Here is a 20,790-nt window from a genome sequence, read left to right as displayed (position 1 = left end):
AATACAGTTTCTGGTTTTAGTTTCCCCCCAGCACATGTAATCATATGTGTATTTGTCACTCTCACTCCCACATTTTTTCCCCATAAATGGCAGAGTACTATATGGAGTGTTCTGTACCTTTTTTCACACAACAGTATGGAACAATCTTAGAGATCATTCTCTTAGTCAATTGATAGGGAGATAGGTCTGCCTCATTCATCTTTAAAAGTCTATATAACAAATCCTGATTTATTTTATTTTATTTATTTTTTTAAAATATTTTATTTATTTGAGAGAGAGAGAACAGGAGAAGGGCAGAGAGGAGTAGAGGAAGAGGAAGAAGCAGGCTCCCTGCTCAGTGGGGAAGAGAACACATGGGTTGGGGGAGGGACAAAGGGAGAGGGAGAGAGAAAGAATCTCACTCACGCAGGCTCCATGCTGAGCATGGAGCCCAATGTGGAGTCGATCTCATGACCCTGAGATCATGATCTGAGCCAAAATGAAGAGTGGAACTTTTAACAGACTAAACCACCCAGGCTCCCCACAATCCTGATTTACTTAAGCAATCCTCTGTTGGTGAACAGTTCATTTGTTTCTAATCTTCTGCTATTTATAAACAGTGCTACAAAGAATGTTCTTCTACATATGTCTTTGTTCATATGTGCAAGTAGATTTATATAATTAGTATGGAATAGTAGTTAGAACTTTGGGTTGGGTTTAAAACCTGACTGTAGGATACTTGGGTGGTTCAGTAGGTTAAGTGTCTGCCTTTGGCTCAGGTCATGATCCCAGGATCCTGGGATCACGGGATCAAGCCGTGCATTGGGCTCCCTGCTCAGTGGGGAGCCTGCTTCTCTCTCTCTCAAATAAATAAATAAGATCTCTCTCTCTCAAATAAATAAATAAAATCTTTAAAAAGTAAAGAAATAAAACCTGTCTGTGCAACTCAGAAGCTCATTTCTCTGTGCTTTAGTTTCCCCATCTGCAAACTAGGGATAATAATAGAACCAAGGTCATAGAGTGAGAGTGAGGATTAGAGGAGATATTGCAGGAAAAATGCCCAGTGCTCAATAAATGTTAGCTGTTGCTTGTATTTTTTTCATCTGCTGCACTGTCCAATATTGTAGCCACTAGCCACCTATGGCTATTGAACATTTAAACTATGACTAGTCTGAATTGAGGTGTGCTGAAAGTGTAAAATACACACCAGATTTCAAAGACTTACTATGAAAAAAGAATGTAAAATATTTCATTAATTTTATATTGATTACATGTTGAAATGATAATATTTTGGATATATTGGGCTGTATGAAGTATATTACTATTAATTATGCCTGTTTCTTTTTATCTTAATGTGGTTACTAAAAACTTTAAAATTATGTAAGTGGCTTGCATTTGTGGCTTACATTGTATTTCTATGGCATTGTTGATCGATATCATAAATTTCTAGAAGTGAAACTTTTGAGTCAAAGCAGTATGAAAGAAAACTTGTCACTCTTTATTTTAGAGGTGGTTGTACCAACTGATACTCTCCCTAACAGTGTAAAAGGTCTTTATCCCATACCTCCCATATTATCATTTTGGTCTTTGCCAATCAGATAGATGAGTGTTATGATTAATCTGCACCTGTTTTAGGAGTAAGGTAGAACATCTTTTCATTTATTTGCATTAGATTTGTTTTCCCTTTCCTGAGATGTCTGTTAAAGGTTTTGTCCATTTTTCTCTTGGATTATTGCTCTTTTTCTTAGTGATTTGTGGAAGCTCTTTATATATAAAAAGTAGCTCTTGGTCATCAAATATACCCTATCATCAAAATACCTCAATATTTTGCAGATATTTCCCCCCCCCCATATCATGACTTTATTTATATTTTTCCATGCATGATATTATTATATTTTTTCCATTTTGGGAAAAAGGTTATTTGGCATTTTTATTGGTATCATATTTCATTTGTAGATTAATTTAGGAAGCTTCAATATGTTTATAATATTTATTGAGTCTCTTCATTCATGAACAGGATGTATCTTTCTGTTCTTTCAAGGCTTCTATTATATACTTTAGTAACATTTTAAATATTTTTAATAGGTCTTTCATATTTTAAGAATTTTTTTTTTTTTAAGAGGGAGAAAACGGGATTGGAAGGGAGGGGCAAAAGGGGAGGGAGAGAGAATCCTAAACAGGCTCCATGCTCAATGTGGAGCCCAAGGCAGGGCTCCATCTCAAGACCCTGAGATCATAACCTGAGCTGAAATCAAGAGTCAAACGCCTAACCAACTGAGCCACTACGCGCCCCTTTCAAATATTTCTTTTAAAGTTTGTTCATGGGTATATTTTGTTGCATGGATTTTTCTGTTATTATATCAGATAGGTATACTTTCTGCTACAGATTTGGAAAACTTATGGGTTTTTCTGTCAGTTTAAGCTGATAGGAATATTTCTCACACATGAAGTTAAGTCCAGGGTACGTGGCTACTAGTGGGATTCTGTAGCTCAGTGTTGTTGGGCCTGGCATCTTTCTGCAGTCTTTTTTGGACTTTCCTTCAAGTGTGAACATCATATAATGGTTATACCTCTAGGTATCACATCCATATACAAAGGCAAGAAGAAATGGGCAAGGACAAAGGCTAGGAGTTTTTTCTCATGTTTTATAAATTTTCATGGTGAACCTTCAGGGCCTATGGATAGAATCTTTTTTGTGGCTTGGGATGTGGGAACATCACTCAGAGCAGTTATTGGTTTTGTTTTGTTTTGTTTTTTAATTTCTTTTTTTTTTTAAAGATTTTATTTATTTACTTGACGGACAGAGATCACAAGTAGGCAGAGAGGCAGGCAGAGAGAGAGGAGGAAGCAGGCTCCCTGGTGAGCTGGGAGCCCGATGTGGGGCTCGATCCCAGGACCCTGGGATCATGACCTGAGCCGAAGGCAGAGGCTTTAACCCACTGAGCCACACAGGCGCCACGTTTTTTAATTTCTGCAGGAACCAGGAGTTTCACTGACTGGGAGCAATTTCTATATTAACTGAGATCTCAGATTTAAAAGTTTTTAAAAATACCCCGGAACACACATCCTTCCTCACCTATAATAATGGGCAGGACTTCTATTCTGTATTTCCACTGATCGGGGATGGGGGGAGTCTCAGGTCTCCAATTTCCTACCTTCCACATGAGTATTACAACTCAAAAACCAAATAAATAGACAGTTCCCAAACTCCAGGCAGTCACAGCGTCAGCTCCACAACCTTATATCACTCTGGTTTTCCTTTCTTCCCACTGCCTGGAGTTTTCCCTTTTCTTCTTATGAACTGACCTATGCATTTTAGATAATGTTTTTCTAACATTAGCTAACATTTCAAAATGTTTATAGAGTGAGAATTTTCAGGTCATCTTGTCTACCATCTTGTTTGACACTGAGCTTAGTACATAGTACATATTCAAATGTATTCTTCTTTCCTTCATTCAGGAGGCAGAAGACGGTAGTCCTGTCATATATTTGGTAGAAGTCATTATGGATATTCTCTAAGCAAAGTGTCTTCTAAATTTGAGATCCTATGAATTATAGAAGTACACTTTATTGACTTTTTCTTGTTAACTGTTCCTAATGTCTTGTTGATCAAAATACTTAGCAAACTGACAGCTTAATGAAATGTATTTTCATTCATTAAGTACTGAAAACACATATACTGAAATGTGTATATATAATTAATATGCTAATTATATTTCCTGATATAGACACTGTCTGTTATGACATGTATTCTAATTTATATCTGAAAAATAATTTCTTCTATATAACAGAACTACTTAATGCTAAAATTTTATAGTATGAAATTTTATGGATATCCATGATTTCTTAGATTATCTTTAGTATATAGTTATAAATCTAAGAGTATGATTGGATACTATGGCATATGCATATTAATATGTTGTCATAATGATGCCCTGATTTTATTTTACTTGTACTCTTATTAAAGTACACTTCTAAAAATGAAAATAATACATTATCACTTTATTGAAGAGTCCCTGTAGAATCATTATCATGGACATCCTTTGGTATTAAATTAGTCCCATGTTGATATTTTCTACTTAATTAACTTGGAACACTTCTATGTAAAGCCAAGTATCTCTACTGTAGCTAAAAATATCTGGCCAACATTTCAACTACTTATAGCTGTATTTACCTATCATCTAGGTTTATTGGGAAACTGGTGCTCAGATCACATCTCCTCATGATAAAGAAATTCTGAAATGTATAGAAGAATGTGTGGAACCTTGGAATGGTTCCTGGAATGATAATTTAGTGGATACCAGCCCACTGAAGAGAGATCCTCTGCGGGACATTTGCAGAAGATACATGGAAGATCTTAAAAAGATATGTTTTCACAGGTATCCAATGGAAATATAGGGATAACATTATCATATAAGAAGATTAACAAATAAAGAAAAGAAACAGGGATAAAGATGTGTTGGCTGTTCATTATATTAAAAAGATAGTGAAATCGTACCATTCACCATAGTTAAAAGGTGGAAATAACCCAAATATCCATCAAGTGATGAATGGATAAATAAACTGTGCTATATCTATACAATGAAATATTATTCAGCTATAAAAAGAAATACTGATACAAACAACAACATGGATAAACTTTGCAAACATGCTCAGTGATAGAAGCCAATCACAAAAGACCACATATTATATGATTCCATTTATATAAAATGTCCAGAGAAGGCAAATCAATGGAGACAGAAACAGACAGAGTATATTAGTGATTGCCTATGGCTAGGAGGAATGGGAATGTTAGGGGATGGCAGCTCTGGGGTAGAGTTTCTTTTGGCAATAGTGAGAATTTTCTAAAATTGATTATGGTAATGAATGAATAATCTATGAATATAGTGAAATTGAATTGAATTGTACACTTTAAATACGTGAATTGTATAGTATATTAATTACTAATTACTAATAATACTGTTAAAGTTATAGCTAAATATATGTATTCTCTATACGAGATTAGGAAATTTTCTCTAAAATTTGATTTTGCCTTATTTCCATATTTTCATAACTATTCCATAAATAGCTAATGCTATTGCTAGAAAGCCGTTGGCTTGCTGAGTATCTTTTCTTCATCCAAAAAAATAGATTTTAGCTTCTTCTCTATAGCTGATTTTAATTTTACCACAAGTACCAAGTTTTATGATATCAATTGAATAACTCTTTTCCTTTACAGGGAATTAAACTCAAAGACCACCTTGAAATTTGTACATACATCTTTCCATGGGGTTGGACATGACTATGTGCAGTTGGCTTTTCAGGTGTTTGGTTTTAAGCCTCCAATTCCAGTACCAGAACAAAAAGATCCTGATCCAGACTTTTCTACCGTTAAATGCCCAAATCCTGAAGAAGGAGAATCTGTGCTGGTATTTTTTTCCTTTATTTAAATTATTATTAGTGTATTAAACTTCATCAAATAGAACTCATTGACAATTCAAAGATTACTTACAAAGGCAGAAACCACCTTCATTGACATAATTTAATTTCTATTGGAGCCATATATTCTGTTTTATTTGAAATCTTTGTAGTGGATATCCCTACTTCTAGGCTTATTTACTAAATTTAGTCAAACTGTATTCATTCTAAAATTTATGTCAACTAACATAGTGCCTATAAGTAGGAGTATTAACTTTGAATTTAACATCTGGAATACAATCTGGTGATTTGGCTCATTATTTCAGGAACTTTCTTTGAGACTGGCAGAGAAAGAAAATGCCCGAATTGTGCTAGCTACAGATCCTGACGCAGACCGGCTGGCAGTGGCAGAACTTCAGGAGAAGTAAGTAAAGCCTGTTATTTAATTAAAAGCTTAAGCTTTGAAAAAGAGGTTTTGATTTTTAAGTCTTACAGGCTCACTCAAAATAATAAAAAAATAAGAAAATAATTCTCCTGTTAAGTCCACTATCCAAAGATAACCCCTAGGTATATATTTTGACATTTCCTTAAGACATATTTGTTTTTATAAAATTATTATCATGCTACATATATTTTTATATCTTGTTTCCCATTTGTTATTGTACCATGAACACTTTTTTCAGTCCTTAAATATTGTTTAAAATATTATAAAATGACATGATATCCCAACAGATTGCTTTATCAATATAATCATTTTCTAATCTTGGTCCTTTGGATTGCAGTGTATTTTTGCCCTTATATGTTGTGACAAATGTCCTTATATAGAAAGGACATCATATTATAACTTTTCTTTCATTAAGTACAGGAACAAAAGTTACAGTGTAATAATTTTTCAATAGACATTGTTGCCATTTCTACCCTAAATTCACCCTTGGTGAGCTAGAAATAATCCTAAACATTTTCTCAAAAATCTCATATAATAGCTTTTGGATTTTCATATATGAAGGATGGTAATTTATATGTCTAAGTGTCAAGAAATTTTAATGAGAAGTTATAAAAGTCTTGACTTGAATCTTCATTCTCTCTACAGTGGTCATTGGAAAGTTTTCACAGGGAACGAGTTGGCAGCTTTGTTTGGGTGGTGGATGTTTGACTGCTGGAAGAAAAATACATCAAGAAATGCTGATGTGAAGAATGTTTATATGTTAGCCACCACAGTGTCTTCCAAAATTTTGAAGGCAATTGCACTTAAAGAAGGATTTCATTTTGAAGTAAGAACAGAGAATATCTGTGTGCTACTTTTCTAAATCAATTTCTATACATTAAAGCCACCTCCCCACCAAAAGTAATTTATATTGATTTGATTTAAAATCCTCCCCTTTTTTCTAATTATGTTAACACTTGCTTAATCTTGTGACAGTTTAGACACCTTGAGCCAAGTCCATCCATACAGTATGTGAATTTCTGGAACTGCGATAAGATATTCTTTAAAAATCGCATTAATGCTTATTATTCCATACAACAAAATCTGGTTTTCATACTAAGAAAATCTAGCACCTAGTGACCTCATCAGTAACATAAACTCCATTCCAAAAAATAATCCATTCCATTCCAAAAACTCCATTCCAAAAAATAATCACGACCATTATTTAGGCTCTTCAAGTTCAGTCTTAAGAAACTTAGTCTTCTAGGGGCGCCTGGGTGGCTCAGTGGTTTAAGCCGCTGCCTTTGGCTCGAGTCGTGATCTAGGGATGCTGGGATCGAGTCCCACATCGGGCTCTCTGCTCAGCAGGGAGCCTGCTTCCCTCCCTCTCTCTGCCTGCCTCTCTGTCTGCTTGTGATCTCTCTCTGTCAAATAAATAAAATCTTTAAAAAAAAAAAAAAGAAAAGAAACTTAGTCTTCTAAATTTTAAGTTAAGACCTAATGATTCTATATCCAAAAAACAAGTAATAACTCTCTCTCAGCACAGATCATTAACTTTCGTGAGCCGTAGAGAGTTAAGCTAACAATTTCTATAGCTTCTGGGATTGATGCCAATTAAATTGCCTTTCCTCCATCATCTTTGTCAAATATCAGTGCAGATGTCACTGCTGGGCATTTTTCTTGAGCCACAGCCAAGCTATGTCTTAACATTAATTGGCTGAATTTAAAAAAAAAAACTATACCTGTTTTAATGAAATAGAACTTTCAATCTCAGGCTTAAAAAAAAACACAAATACCAGAGTGCTTGGGTGACTCAGTCCATTAAGCATCCAACTCTTGATCTCAGCTCAGGTCTTGATCTCACGGTCCTGAGTTCAAGCCCTGTGTTGGGCTCCACACCCAGCACAGAGCCTACTTTAAAAAAAACAATAGGGGTGCTTAGGTGGCTCAGTGGGTTAAGCTTCTGCCTTCGGCTCAGGTCATGATCTCAGGGTCCTGGAATCAAGCCCTGCATCAGGCTCTCTGCTCAGTGGGGAGCCTGCTTCCTTCTCTCTCTGCCTGCTTCTCTGCCTACTTGTGCTCTCTATCTCTCTCTCTGTGTCAAATAAATAAATAAAATCTTAAAAACAACAACAACAAATTGCTAAAGAGCATAAATTGAAAATTTATTCAAGCCTAAGATTTTGAATTATGGTAATGTTAACATTTTCCTCATTAATATTTATGGCAAAAAAATGTATAATGAGCACAAAAGAGAACATGATCCTAAAGACTAGTATTATAAATTTGCTTCCTTGTGTTTTTTGTTGGTTCTGGGGATGGCAGCAAAGGTTTTAGCTTTATTTTTTCCCACTGAGGAAGTAGAGAGGTAAATTGGGAATCGTTAAGTTACTAATGGTGAGTTCTAGAGTCAGTGTCTATCACATGCTCTTTCTGTTGACTCTACAATAGCTCATGTCTTTAAAGTGAACAGTAGCTCATCAGATGAAAAGTCCTCGGACCTAATTACAAAGAAGGGCTGGAGGGTATGTGCTATGGTGAGTGCTGTGAAGTGTGTTAACCTGGCGATTCACAGACCAGTACCCCTGGGGCTAAAAATACATTATATGTTTATAAAAAAAAACAGAAACAAAAACAAAAACAAAAAAGAAGGGCTTAGTAACTTTCTTGGTTTTATTTACTCCATGGTGTTATGGTAAGGGACACTTGGTTTAAGCATACGCTGTGATAATGATGAAAGTGCATCATTAAGAACCCAAGGGGGACTAAATCACAAGCTTCATAGGTTCTCTTATATTGTACTTATAATACAGACCCAAGGACAGTTTCTGAGAAGCAGTGTAGGTGAATCCTGGCTCCATCTCTTATGTACAGCATAGTCTTAGGCAAACTCACTGAGTCTCTGAGCCTGTGTTTCAGCAACAGAGTTTTTATGAGCATTAAAAGAGACAATGATATAAAGCGCCTGTTAATGATGCTTGATAAATAGTAGATAATCATAATGTATGTATTTATGTTACTCTGTGACTGTCTGGATCCCCACTTACAGATGTTGGATTCTATTTGGTTTAAGTCAGCTATTTCTGTGCTCAATAAATAGTATGTTATCAGTCATGGCAATATGAATCTGAGCACTTCCTGGCTATGTGCTTAGTACGGTATAAATCTGTGTGGACCAAAAGCCATTAGAGAAGATCACTATGAAAGTGTTACATGCATTTAGTGAGAGGCCGTTCTCTCTATATGTCTATGAGGAGTCACTTACTTAGAATGGCCTTCTCTTCATTTCAGGAAACATTACCAGGTTTTAAATGGATTGGAAGTAGGATAAAAGACCTCCTGGAAAATGGGAAAGAAGTTCTTTTTGCATTTGAGGAGTCAATTGGTATGTAGTAAATATTAAAATCTTTGAAATTTGAATGAGAGCATATTTTAAAGTGTAGTAATTCTACAGAGAGGAAATTTTGTCTTCTGGTTTTGTCTTTTGAGTTGTAAAAACCACAGAGAACTCAGAAATATCTAGATGCACTTTTTGCTGGGGGGATTTGAGGGGAAGACCCTTAAAAGTCCCCTAAGTACCTTCAGTATCAGTGGGCTTCATCTTTTAGTAGGCTCTTAAATTCATTAGTTCTTCTGAAAAAATGTAAAACTATTGAAATTCTTTTAGGCTTAAGTTTTCCCCTTTTTAAAAAATGTGTTTTAAGGGTCCCCTGGGTGGCTCAGTAGGTTAAGTGTCTGCGTTTGTCTGCCTTTGGCTCCGGTCATGATCCCGGGGTCCTGGGTTCGAGCCCCACCTTTGTCCTGGCTCCCTGCTCAGTGGGGAGCCTGCTTCTCTCTCTCCCCCACTCCTCTTCCCTGCTCCTGCGTGCTCTCTCTCTCTAATAAATAAAAATCTAAAAAAAAAAAAATGTGTTTTAATTCTTAGGTTTTCTGTGTGGCACTTCGGTTTTGGATAAAGATGGGGTGAGTGCAGCCGTAGTCGTTGCCGAGATGGCAGCTTACCTGGAAACCATGAATATAACATTGAAACAGCAGCTGATTAAGGTCTATGAAAAGTAAGTTCTGTTATTATGATTTTCTCATTTCAATTGCCAAACGTCTCATTTTGGGGGCCCTCCTTTTAGCTTTCTAAATTTGGTTTTTGAAAACAGCCAGTCCTTTCTAAAAAGTTCTAAAGCTGAAGTAAAGACTGCCACTTTCTACGTAATACTGTAATAGGCTTATCTTTATACTTTCCTGAAGAGTTATCTGAAATCTGACTTTAACACTTTAAATCTTTGTGCAGATATGGTTATCATATTTCAAAAACTTCATATTTCTTGTGTTATGATCCAAGTACCATCAAAAGTATATTTGAAAGGCTTCGCAATTTTGATTCTCCAAAAGAATATCCAAAATTCTGTGGGACATTTGCTATATTGCACATACGGGATGTTACCACTGGCTATGACAGCAGCCAGCCTAATAAGAAATCAGTAAGTACCCCCCCTTTTTTTTTAAGTTTAACGATTTGTAGTACTTTGTACTATAATAAAATAGTGGAAGTTCAAGCCTGTGAATGTCTTGAAACTAGGATTCATTGTTTTTCTTCAGAGCGGTTGTAATCCCACTAACAGGCTCCCTGCCTCTGATCCTGTCCTCCTCTCTCCCCAAGTGTATGCTCCTCCCTGGGAGGTGGGAAAGAGAATTAGACAAAAAGAGAAAGGGACGGAGAGAGGGAGAATGTGTGATGTTGAAGATAAAGTCTAAAAGCCTGTTCTTTCAAAGCTCACCATTACACCTTTCTATTTGCAACTTCCCTTTTCAACCTTAGTCCCTACACCTGCAGCCAAATAGGGCAACTTATAGTTTCTTATATGCATACATTTTTATGAAAAATTTCTGTATTTGGGAGCACCTGGGTGGCTCAGCTTGTTAGTTCTCTGCCTTTGGCTCAAGCTATGATCCCAGCGTACTGGGATCGAGACCAGAGTCAAGTCGGGGCTCCCTGCTCAGCAGAGAGTCTGCTTCCCCCTCCCCACCCCCCTACCCCTGCCCTCCTCTCTCTGGCTATCTCTCTCTCTCTTAAATAAATAAGTAAAATCTTTAAAGAAATGAAAATAAAAATCTCTCTGTTTTTGCTCAAGCTATTTCCCCAATCTGCCTCTCCTTCCTCTGTGGCAGGTCCACATCTTAGCCATTATTTAAGACTTCAGACAGATATCACCTCCTCCACATACCCTCCAGGTCCCGTAATTAGATATCTTCCTCCTGAGGTTTCATTATCTATTGTGCCTTCCTCTTGTCATTTATCACTTTCTATTTTATTGTTATCATTGTGTTGCGCATGTCAGATCCATTTCTGACATACCTCCGTGCCTGTCAAAGCTCCTGCTTTTGTGGTAGGTGCTCAACAAATATTTAAACACCATAAATTGGGGCGCCTGGGTGGCTCCGTCCTTAAGCAGCTGCCTTCAGCTCAGGTCATGATCCCAGAGTCCTGGGATTGAGCCCCGCATCAGGCTCCCTGCTCAGTGGGGAGCCTGCTTCTCCCTCAGACTTCCCCTATTTGTGTTCCTGCTCTTGCTTTCTCTCTCTCTGTCAAATAAATAAATAGGGACACCTGGGTGGCTCAGTTGGTTAAGTGTCTGCCTTCGGCTCAGGTCATGATCCCAGAGTCCTGGGATCGAGTCCTGCATCGGGCTCCTTGCTTAGCAGGGAGCCTGCCTTTCTCTCGCTGCCTCTGCCTGCCTCTCTGCCTGCTTGTATGTACTCTATCTATCTCTCTCTCTCTCTCTGGCAAATAAGTAAAAAATCTTAAATAAATAAATAAGTAAAATCTTCTAAAAAAATAAATAAATGCCATAAGTTGTTAATCATATGTATTTGGTTACTGTTAGGATTATTAGACCAAATTTCCACTTATAATGTTCTGATGTTGTCTCAAGATGCTACGGGCATAATATATTTTGGAATATCTGTCATTTCTTGATTGAATATAGTTCATATTCCTTTTATGTCTATTCATCTAATCAGCAAATATTCATTCCCAGTTGTTGGTATCTATTTTTCTGTCTTTGTAAACTACTTGATGAGATGAACCAAATTTTTTGCTTCTTTTTATTTCACTAATGTTGTGCTTAGGAGTAGTTCTTGGTGTGATGCTTTTTTCCTATTAACCCCCTTTAAGGTTTAGGATATTCCTTATTCAAAGTACTTTTCTATCTGCTCTCCACAGATGGTTACAACAATTTTGTAAGGCAGGTACTACAGACATTGTTAATTTACCCCAGTGGTCACATAGTGTCAAAGACCTCCTGAGTGTTTTCTTCACACTCCAGATTGCTCTCTGTGGCATTTATCAACAGGCATTTATCAAAGCCCTTGTAGGCACACTGAGAAGGAGCAATGACAAAGCCACTGTTTCTGCACTCAAGAGGCTAGTGGGGAAATGGAAGTAAGCAGGGATTACTTTACAAAATGAAACAGACCGGGGGTGCGTAAGGTGCCATGGAAGAGCATAGGAAGGACCCTTGCTCAGATCTGGGAGGCTTACAGAAGACCTTCTAGAGGACTTCTGTGAGCTGAGTATGAGTAAGAGTTATCCAGACATAGGAGGAACAGTGGGTATTCAGGCAAAGGAAGCACCAAGTGCTAGGTCTGGAGGTAGGAAGGCATGTTCTCCTCCAAAAAACCACCAAGAGTTCTCTACACTGTAGTGTGGAGTTCGAGGAGGAATGGCACATACGGTATGGGGGTTAGAGACAGGCAAACTCCCAGGCAGGAAGTTCAGTTATTATGCTGTTTCAGGAATCAGGATGAGAGATGATGGGAGCCCGAATTAAATCTAGTAGCAGCAGTGGTGGAGAGAGTTGGACAAAGTTGAGTTAAAGACTAGAATAGACAAGACTTGCTAGTTGATGGTCTGTGAGTGAAAAAGAGGGGAGAAGGGTCTCTGTCTTAAGCAACTGGTGTATAGTAGTACCTGTAACTGAGGGAGGGGTTTCAAAGAAAGGATCAGGCTCAGACCCCTTTTGAAAGGCACCACCTCTGTCCTAGTACAACCCCCACAATTCCCCCAAGATTCCTTCGCAGAAGGAGTACTAGTATGAATCCATGTGTTCAACATCAGTAAAGATTCATTTCCTTTTTTAACTTTTAGGTAAAAAATATAAACTTTTTTTGTACCCCAGTCAGTGGATTATTTTGCCTGCCCTCTAGGACACATGCAGTCTGCTTTGGAGACAATTGATAAACTGTCTATGAAAGTGCTTCGAAATTGTAAAGCCCTTTGCCAACGCAGAGGCAGTCTGGACTGTGATACATAGACCTGGCTCCAACTTCTTGCTCTGCCACTTTAGCTGATTAACTTGACCAGGTCATTTACTCTTTTTGAGCCATGTCAGTAAATTGGCAGTAATATTTACTCTGGAAGATTGTTGCTGAGGCCTGGAGATCATGTATGTAAGGTATATAACCCAACGCTGTATTATTATAAAATGTTCAGTAAATGGCATATTTATGAATTATTGTGTATATAATCTTTTGTGTTTTATAATTTAAAAAACAAATTTTTAATTGTAAAAAATGCATAACAAAACCTACCACCGCAACTGCTTTTGAACATGCAGTCCGTTGGTGTTAACTGTCTACCTTGTTGTGCAGCAGATGTCCCGAACTTTTTCATCTTGCTGAACTGAAACTCCATACCCATTAAACAACTCCCCACTTCCCCCTTCCCCCACCTCCTGCCAATGACCTTGTACTCCTGTTTCTATGAATTTGACTCCTTTAGATACCTCACATAAGTAGAATATATTTTACAACTCCTGAAAATGAAAAAGGTACTGAGTGTAACTAAGCCATTGTTCACCTTGTGCATAGGTACTGCCTGTGAGTAAAAACAGCCAAATGATTACATTTACTTTTCAAAATGGCTGTGTCGCTACTCTTCGGACAAGTGGGACAGAACCAAAGATAAAGTATTATGCGGAGATGTGTGCATCCCCTGAGCAGAGGTGAGAATTGACTTTTAAAATATATATATACATATATATTTAGATTTGTATATTTATATATATATAGGCTCTATTGAGATTAAATTCACATACTGTACAGTTTACCCATTAAAAGCATACAGTTCAGTGGTTTTTAGTATATTCAGAGTTGTGCAAACATCACTACACATTTTTTTTTACTACATTCCATGTTAGAACATTTTTATCCCCTCAGAAAGAAGCCCCATACCCATTAGCAGTCACTTGCCATCCCCCTCCATGTAGCCCTCGGCAACCACCAATCTACTATCTGTCATTATCGACTTGCTTATTGTGGGCATTTCATATAAATGGAATCATACAATATATGGCCCTTTGTGACTGGCATCTTATGCTTAGCATGATGTTTTCAAGGTTCATCTGTGTTGTAGCATGAATCAGCACTTAATTCTTTTTTTTTTAAATTGTTTTCTTGGCCTAATAATATTCTGTTGTATAGATACAACACTTTTTTTTTTTTTTTTCAACACTTTTTTTTTTAATCCTTTTATCAGGTGGTGGACATTTGGGTTATTTCCACATTTTAACCATTACAAGTAACAATGCTATAAACATTTGTGCACAAGTTTTTGTGTGGACATGTTTTCATTTCACTTGGGTCCATATGTAGGTGGAGAATTGCTGGATCACATGGTAGTTCTGTGTTTAACCTTCAGAGGAACTGCCAGACTATTTTCCAAAGCAGCTGGACCATTTGGGAATTGAATTTTATTTTATTTTATTTTTTTAAAGATTTTATTAATTTACCCGACAGACAGAAATCACAAGTAGGCAGAGAGGCAGGCAGAGAGAGAGGAGGAAGCAGGCTCCCCGCTGAGCAGAGGGCCTGATGTGGGGCTCGATCCCAGGACCGTGGGATCATGACCTGAGCCGAAGGCAGAGGCTTAACCCACTGAGCCACCCAGGCGCCCCGGGAATTGAATTTTAAGATTTTGGTCGATTTTTATTACTGGGAAGGTTCTGTGAGCTTTAACTGTTATATGCTGAACCTAAAGAAATGATCAACAATTTATTTTCAAACATTCATTTCATATATCTAATATGATTTGACTTAATCTGCCCAATTTATTTCCTTTTAAGAGTCTGAATTGTCACTAAATTGACTTTAATAAACATATTCAAAGGCTATTTACACTTAAGCATTGGTGGTATAGTGGTGAGCACAGCTGCCTTCCAAAGCCTATTTACACTTATTAAAAGTAGTACCTTCTATAATGTTGTCACTGATCAGTATATTTTTGGGAAAGAGATGCTTTGGAATTGCCTTCAGATTCTAAGGTACATTATTTTGTACGTCTCTAAACCTTTGCATTTAAGAGATTTTTATTTTCTTTTGGGGACAAAAAAGGATGTCCTAAAGTCATTCAGAGTAGAGTTTAAAGGAAACCAAATTAGGGTAATGCTCTATTTGGTTAAAAATAAAGGATGATTATTAAAGTAATAACAAATGACCATGAAGGCAGTTGAAAAGAGGCTTTCCTAGACATGTTTTGGTCAACAGCAGTGATGACTTTGAAGCGCATACTTGTAAATGTGGATTTCTTTCTTAAGCATCTCATTTTTTTAGTCCCATCCCCCTTCTGTATCTGAGTCATGCTGTATCATCCCATAATATCTACTGAGTATTCTTCAAAGTATCAGGAAGCCATTTTAGTATAATGCCTGGTATTGGTGTTCTGGACCATTAAATTGCCTGACCAAGGAGAAAAATTTAGATATACCGAAACTCATCCATGTATCATGTACCAAGGAACTCCCTTTAATGCCGTACAACTTAAGTTTGTGATCATGGTGTTTTCTTGCATGTAATTCCTGCCCCCCCCCCCTTTGGTCTTGTTTTGTTTTAACAGAGTGAACTTCTTTTTGGTTTACAAAGTGTTTAAGCATCCCCTTTTAAAATTATAACAATTTAAAACAAAATTTAAAGTGGTAAAAATCAAGAATTTCAAAACTCCCCATCTTTCTCTTCAGTGACATTGCCTTCCTAGAAGAGGAATTGAGGAAACTCATTGAAGCTTTGATTGAGAATTTTCTCGAGCCTAGTAAAAATGGACTGATCTGGCGTTCTGTTTAGTGCACACCAGTACGCCATGACTTGGCACCGGCACATGGAACAGAACAACCAGGAATTCCATGCATTGAAGTCGTGTTAGCATTCTCTATCTCATCTGGTCAAGTATCTTTGCACTTCGATTTTCTTTCTTTTAGTGGGCTGACGAAACAAACTGTATAAGTTCGAAAGGAAATGATCTGGAGAGAAAGGATTCGAATTTTTTCATAATCTTGAACAAATGTCATTGCATTAAAAGTATTCTAGTAACACATTGTTCTTCCTTTAACAGAAAAAAAAAACAATACAAAAGTGAGTTTTCTTATTAAAGTGTGATTAAGCTTAGTTCCGTATTGTACTTGTGTATAGCACGGTTTTTTAAAAAGGTAGATAAATGTTATATAGTTGTTGAATTAGTAAGGAAATTAATCTATAAAATTGACAAGAAAATGGCATTGCTCCCAGCATAGTGTGGGAAAGTATCATTATTACGTCATAGGTATTAACTTACAAAGTAGAGTATTTGAAATTGGGTATTTCTAGCTTAGAACAGATGTTACCATATGTGTTTCAGGTGCTCTTGGTGCAGTGTAAATTTATTGTATGTATTTAAAATTCTGACGTTTACTGAACATGAAACAATAGTGGCAATGCTCCTAGTGGCTTCGTTCTTGTCAGATTTCTTAGTGCCTTCTCAGGGTATGGTATGAATTAAAACAGTGTTCCTGCATTGACTATAATTTAGTCAGTTAATTTTCAGACAGTTATTTCAGAGCAAACTATGTAGGTGCTTCCCCTCTATATCAAATCAATTTGCCCTTCTAAAAATGTTATGAATGTAAATAAAAATCTTAATAAAATCAGATTCAAAGTAACTGTGCTTAAGGATCTTCTTGTAAGAATTAAGTGTCAATAATCACAGCCTTCAGGTAGAGAAAAAAATCCAAACTGAGAAAGGAGCTCTGAATTTATTTACAAATCTAACTTTGGAATTAAATTTTTGTAAGTAGATTTATTCCTTTACCAGATGAAGTAATGCTAATTTTACTAAGAAATATAATATCCGGATTTTAGATGTTACCAAACACTAAAACTACATGTTTTAAAACTAAAGTCCAGTTTATTCTAACATCTTGCTGGCTACTATAGAATTTCTGATCTCAAGAGTATAACTTATCTTTTTCAATGTGGAAAAAAATTTTGCATATTTTTTTTCAAGTAGGCTCCATGCCCAACATAGAGCCCAATGTGGGGCTTGAAGTCATGACCCTGAGATCAAGACCCAAGCTGAGATCAAGAGTCGGAGGCTTAACCAACTGTGCCACTCAGGCGCCCCTCAATGTGAAAAAAAATTTTGGAAGGTCACTTTTGGTTGATTCTCCAGTCTTCTAAAAATGTCTTAGTAGAGAAGTACTATTTAATTTTCTTAAAGTGTATCCTGTCCTATACAACTCAACAGAACACATAAACACATGTGATATAGCTAAGAGGTAACAGTAACAAGGCCTTGGGTGTAATCATACTAAACAAATTGCTAATGGGACATAACTGGTATTAGAGTATTTATTTCCTAAATAGTAATAATAATAATAATATAACATTTAAACTGATTAGACTGTTTAGTAAGTAATGGTATGGTTTGTTGCAGCTCTATCAGCTAACATTTGTTTGAATCCATATAGTGCAAATATAATTTTCAAATTATTGTATTGCCACTATTGTTAATTTGTTCCTTCTTTTCCTATAGCTAGATCTCATATGACTGTAGTTAATAGACAGCTAAGTAAGTGTAGAGCACCATACTTCAGAATGACTTTGTTTTCAAAGGCTTTGTACTAAAGAAGAAATGTGCGGACTTTTTTGTTTTATTTGCTTTTAGGAATGTAGAATGTAATTTTGGAGATAGCCTATATTCTACCAAGTAGTATGAACAATGCTATATATATGAAAAGTTGTGTATTTGGCTTTAGTATCTGTTCCAGTGACCGAAGAACGAAGGGGAGATAAAATGATATGCTAGCACATTCATAATCGCTAAAGCCATGTCATGACTGTAAGTCTATTATAAGGAGAACAGTTTTGAGTGCTTTAATATAATGCAACATTTAAGTCATCTTAATTAAGGTGAAAAGTTATTAAAGCCTAGATTCTTACCTCAAAAATTTAAAAATCCAAAGTTAAAATCAGCAAAATATTACAAATGTTCTAAAGTGTATAGATTAAGGAAATTATTTGATTCTAGCCAAGCTCTCAAGTCTATCTTAGCATGATATTTAACATGAACTTGACACAGTGGTGTACAGTTGCCTAACAGGGTAAATTTAGTAACCCAAGCTGACCAGAAAAGACAGGAGTGCTGAACTATAGGTCTCAGCCTTGGGCTCTACAGTGTTTAACTTTTTCTTTACGAACAATATCTTGAAAATGAATCCATTCTTATTCAGTGTGTAGATTAAAACTTTTTAATTAAAGCTTTTCTAGAGTTTTGGGGGAAAGGAGAGAACTAATCTGGCAAGATCAAAGCATACATTGAAAATAATCAGTAGAAATAAACAAATAGATCAATAAGATGGCACAGGAAATGCTTCTTTTGAAAGGTAAACTGAGAGAGCTAAAAGTAGGGAATAAGCTGGCTGTGGGCAAGTTCTTTACCCATGTGTATTTGTTATAATGATGAACAGATAGTGAACCTTTTGTTTCCTTTATTAACAACCACTACAAAGAGGCCAAGTTTTTGGAGGTGAGAAAAAGTACCCCTCTTACTGATTCAATTCCTGCTAGGATGTTGTGTCTTAGGATCATATGGGAGCTGGAGAAGAGAAGACATAGCAGAAATAAAACAGAATACAACAGAGATTGTGAGAAAAAGTTCAAAGAATTCAGATCATTTAATTCTGGAGGGGAGAAAGCTGTTAAGATAATTTAATAAGTCTTAAGTTATTTCTTGAATCTTTTAAAGGACGCAAAGTAAGAAGTAATACGGCAAACTGTTTTCTGTCTTCAGTGAGGACAGAATAAAAGAATAAGAACCTTTTCAAAAAAACTAAATAACAAATTTAAGATTAAGGGATATACTAAATGTCTTTTAAAGGTTCCGTCTGATACTTTTTTTTAACCTCAGGCGGGAACAACGATGATGTCATAGAGAGTACTGAAAGTAACATTTGAGTTTCACTCCCTATCTAGAAGAATTTAGATGCTCGCTTCGGCAGCACATATACTAGAAGAATTTAGCTCATGAGAGTTTTTGTATATGTTGAGTAGTAGTTGCATGAGCGCAGTCTTCATTCATTGCACAGAGACCAGCTTGGATATTATTTTTAATTTAACCTGGCGAATTAAGTGAGACTTGAACACCGTTTTGTTCATCTTGAAGAATGTATAGCATTATAGGATATTTGAGGGTTTTGTTTCAACTCTATTGTTTATTTGGATGTAGTAACTTCAGCAGACAGAAAGATTCTAAGAGATTGGAAACTGGGGATATCCTTATATAGGAAATAGGGCTCCTGTTTCATAAGGAAGTCGCTTCTGGAATGGACACAACAGAGATATTAGCTGGAGTTTAATGGAGAAATTGTTCTATGAACTGCTGCTACTGGTATTTCTTTCCAGTGTTTTCCACTGATGTTTATGATGCTTGAAAAATCCAAATTTCGCTTGGATAAATTTATTTTATGACTTTTTCTCTCTACCTCCCTCCTTCCCCAGGTGCCCTCCTACATTTTGTTACTGTGAAAAGCTATTGCTCTATTACCTCACTGATAAGAAATCTTAACTGTATTCATCCAGAATGCTTTAAGCTGATTCATAAACTATGTGTTTTTTTTGACTTGATTATTTTGTTACTATTGTGAGAATATTTAAAACATTGTAAGAAGTAATTTTAAATCTATTTCATAGCCTTTTTTGGTCTGTCTGGATACTACTATATGCTAATTTATTATGGCCTTTTATAATTCATTTGTTTTTCTGAGATTGCTCTAGAAAGTGATGAGGAAAGAGTCTGACCAATTGAAATGGATGGTCAGTTGAGCTCACATTTTATTTCAGGTCTCCTTGTACTTGGGGCATCCAAAGCACAAAATTTTAGGAAATCTTTTTTCCCTTTTGTCCCCCAGAGCATCTTACCATAAGAAGTCCAAGTGGAAAGAAGAGAACCTTTCATTGCAGGACTTGACATGGCATGACTTTCTTTAGTTCCAGTTGAAAACCAAGTTAGTTTTTACCACTGGCTACTTTAAAATATTAACCATACTGTTATGTTCATTAAGCCGTCTTTTCTCTTCGTTAAAGACTATATACCTTAAAAAGAGGACATATAAGAATGAGTAAAGATAAGGGCACATGGCATGCTAAAGTCTGCTTCGCAAAGTTTGCCACCAGCATAACCCTAAAGCGGAGGAACATGACGACTATGTGGGGGAAGGGTCCCAAGCCCAAACTCCGAAGCAGTCTATCGCTCATGAAATTTCATGTTCTGTCATAAAAATGGAAGCTGAATTTTGCATTCCCCATAATAAAACTGTTTCAATGTAAAAATGATTCCTCCAGTCCTCACGGAAGCGGGTGCTGCTGGAAAGGAGCTCTGTGTTGATCACAGGGCTGCTCAGTGGTCTCCCCCTCCCCACCTCAATTGCCACATCTGCCTGGAGGTACACACACCGACCTTAATGTGAGAAATAGAAACACAGAACATATCTAGCTGGTTCCCTGCATTTTAAAAGCTGAACTTTGAAAGCATTACTGCCAAATTAAACTGACCTGAAACAGTTACATTATCACTGAACCTCATTTTCAGAAGTGTTGGCCACTTTGTTTTCATTCATTCACTGGCATTCCTTGACTGAGAAGGAGCATCTGACTATCAGCTCCCTGAGAGCAGAGATCATGTGTTATTATTT

General features: G+C 36.5%; 1 protein-coding gene across 1 annotated transcript in view; it reads left to right on the top strand.

The window, feature by feature from the left end:
* LOC111159470 (phosphoglucomutase 2 like 1) overlaps nt 1-17,115 on the top strand; it is a 49,653-nt gene extending 32,538 nt beyond the window's left edge. The window contains exons 6-14 of the mRNA XM_022521977.1: nt 4,165-4,358; nt 5,198-5,387; nt 5,703-5,800; nt 6,467-6,647; nt 9,092-9,185; nt 9,726-9,855; nt 10,086-10,275; nt 13,664-13,797; nt 15,808-17,115. Of these exons, the coding sequence (XP_022377685.1) occupies nt 4,165-4,358; nt 5,198-5,387; nt 5,703-5,800; nt 6,467-6,647; nt 9,092-9,185; nt 9,726-9,855; nt 10,086-10,275; nt 13,664-13,797; nt 15,808-15,910 (1,314 nt within the window). The 3' untranslated portion in view covers nt 15,911-17,115. The remainder of the gene's footprint in view (nt 1-4,164; nt 4,359-5,197; nt 5,388-5,702; nt 5,801-6,466; nt 6,648-9,091; nt 9,186-9,725; nt 9,856-10,085; nt 10,276-13,663; nt 13,798-15,807) is intronic.
* Nucleotides 17,116-20,790: the final 3,675 nt, after the last annotated feature.

This window comes from Enhydra lutris, unplaced genomic scaffold (assembly GCF_002288905.1).
Source record: "Enhydra lutris kenyoni isolate GAN:26980312 unplaced genomic scaffold, ASM228890v2 scaffoldscaffold68, whole genome shotgun sequence".
Lineage (NCBI taxonomy): Eukaryota > Metazoa > Chordata > Mammalia > Carnivora > Mustelidae > Enhydra > Enhydra lutris.
This window is presented reverse-complemented; position numbering and strand designations above follow the sequence as displayed.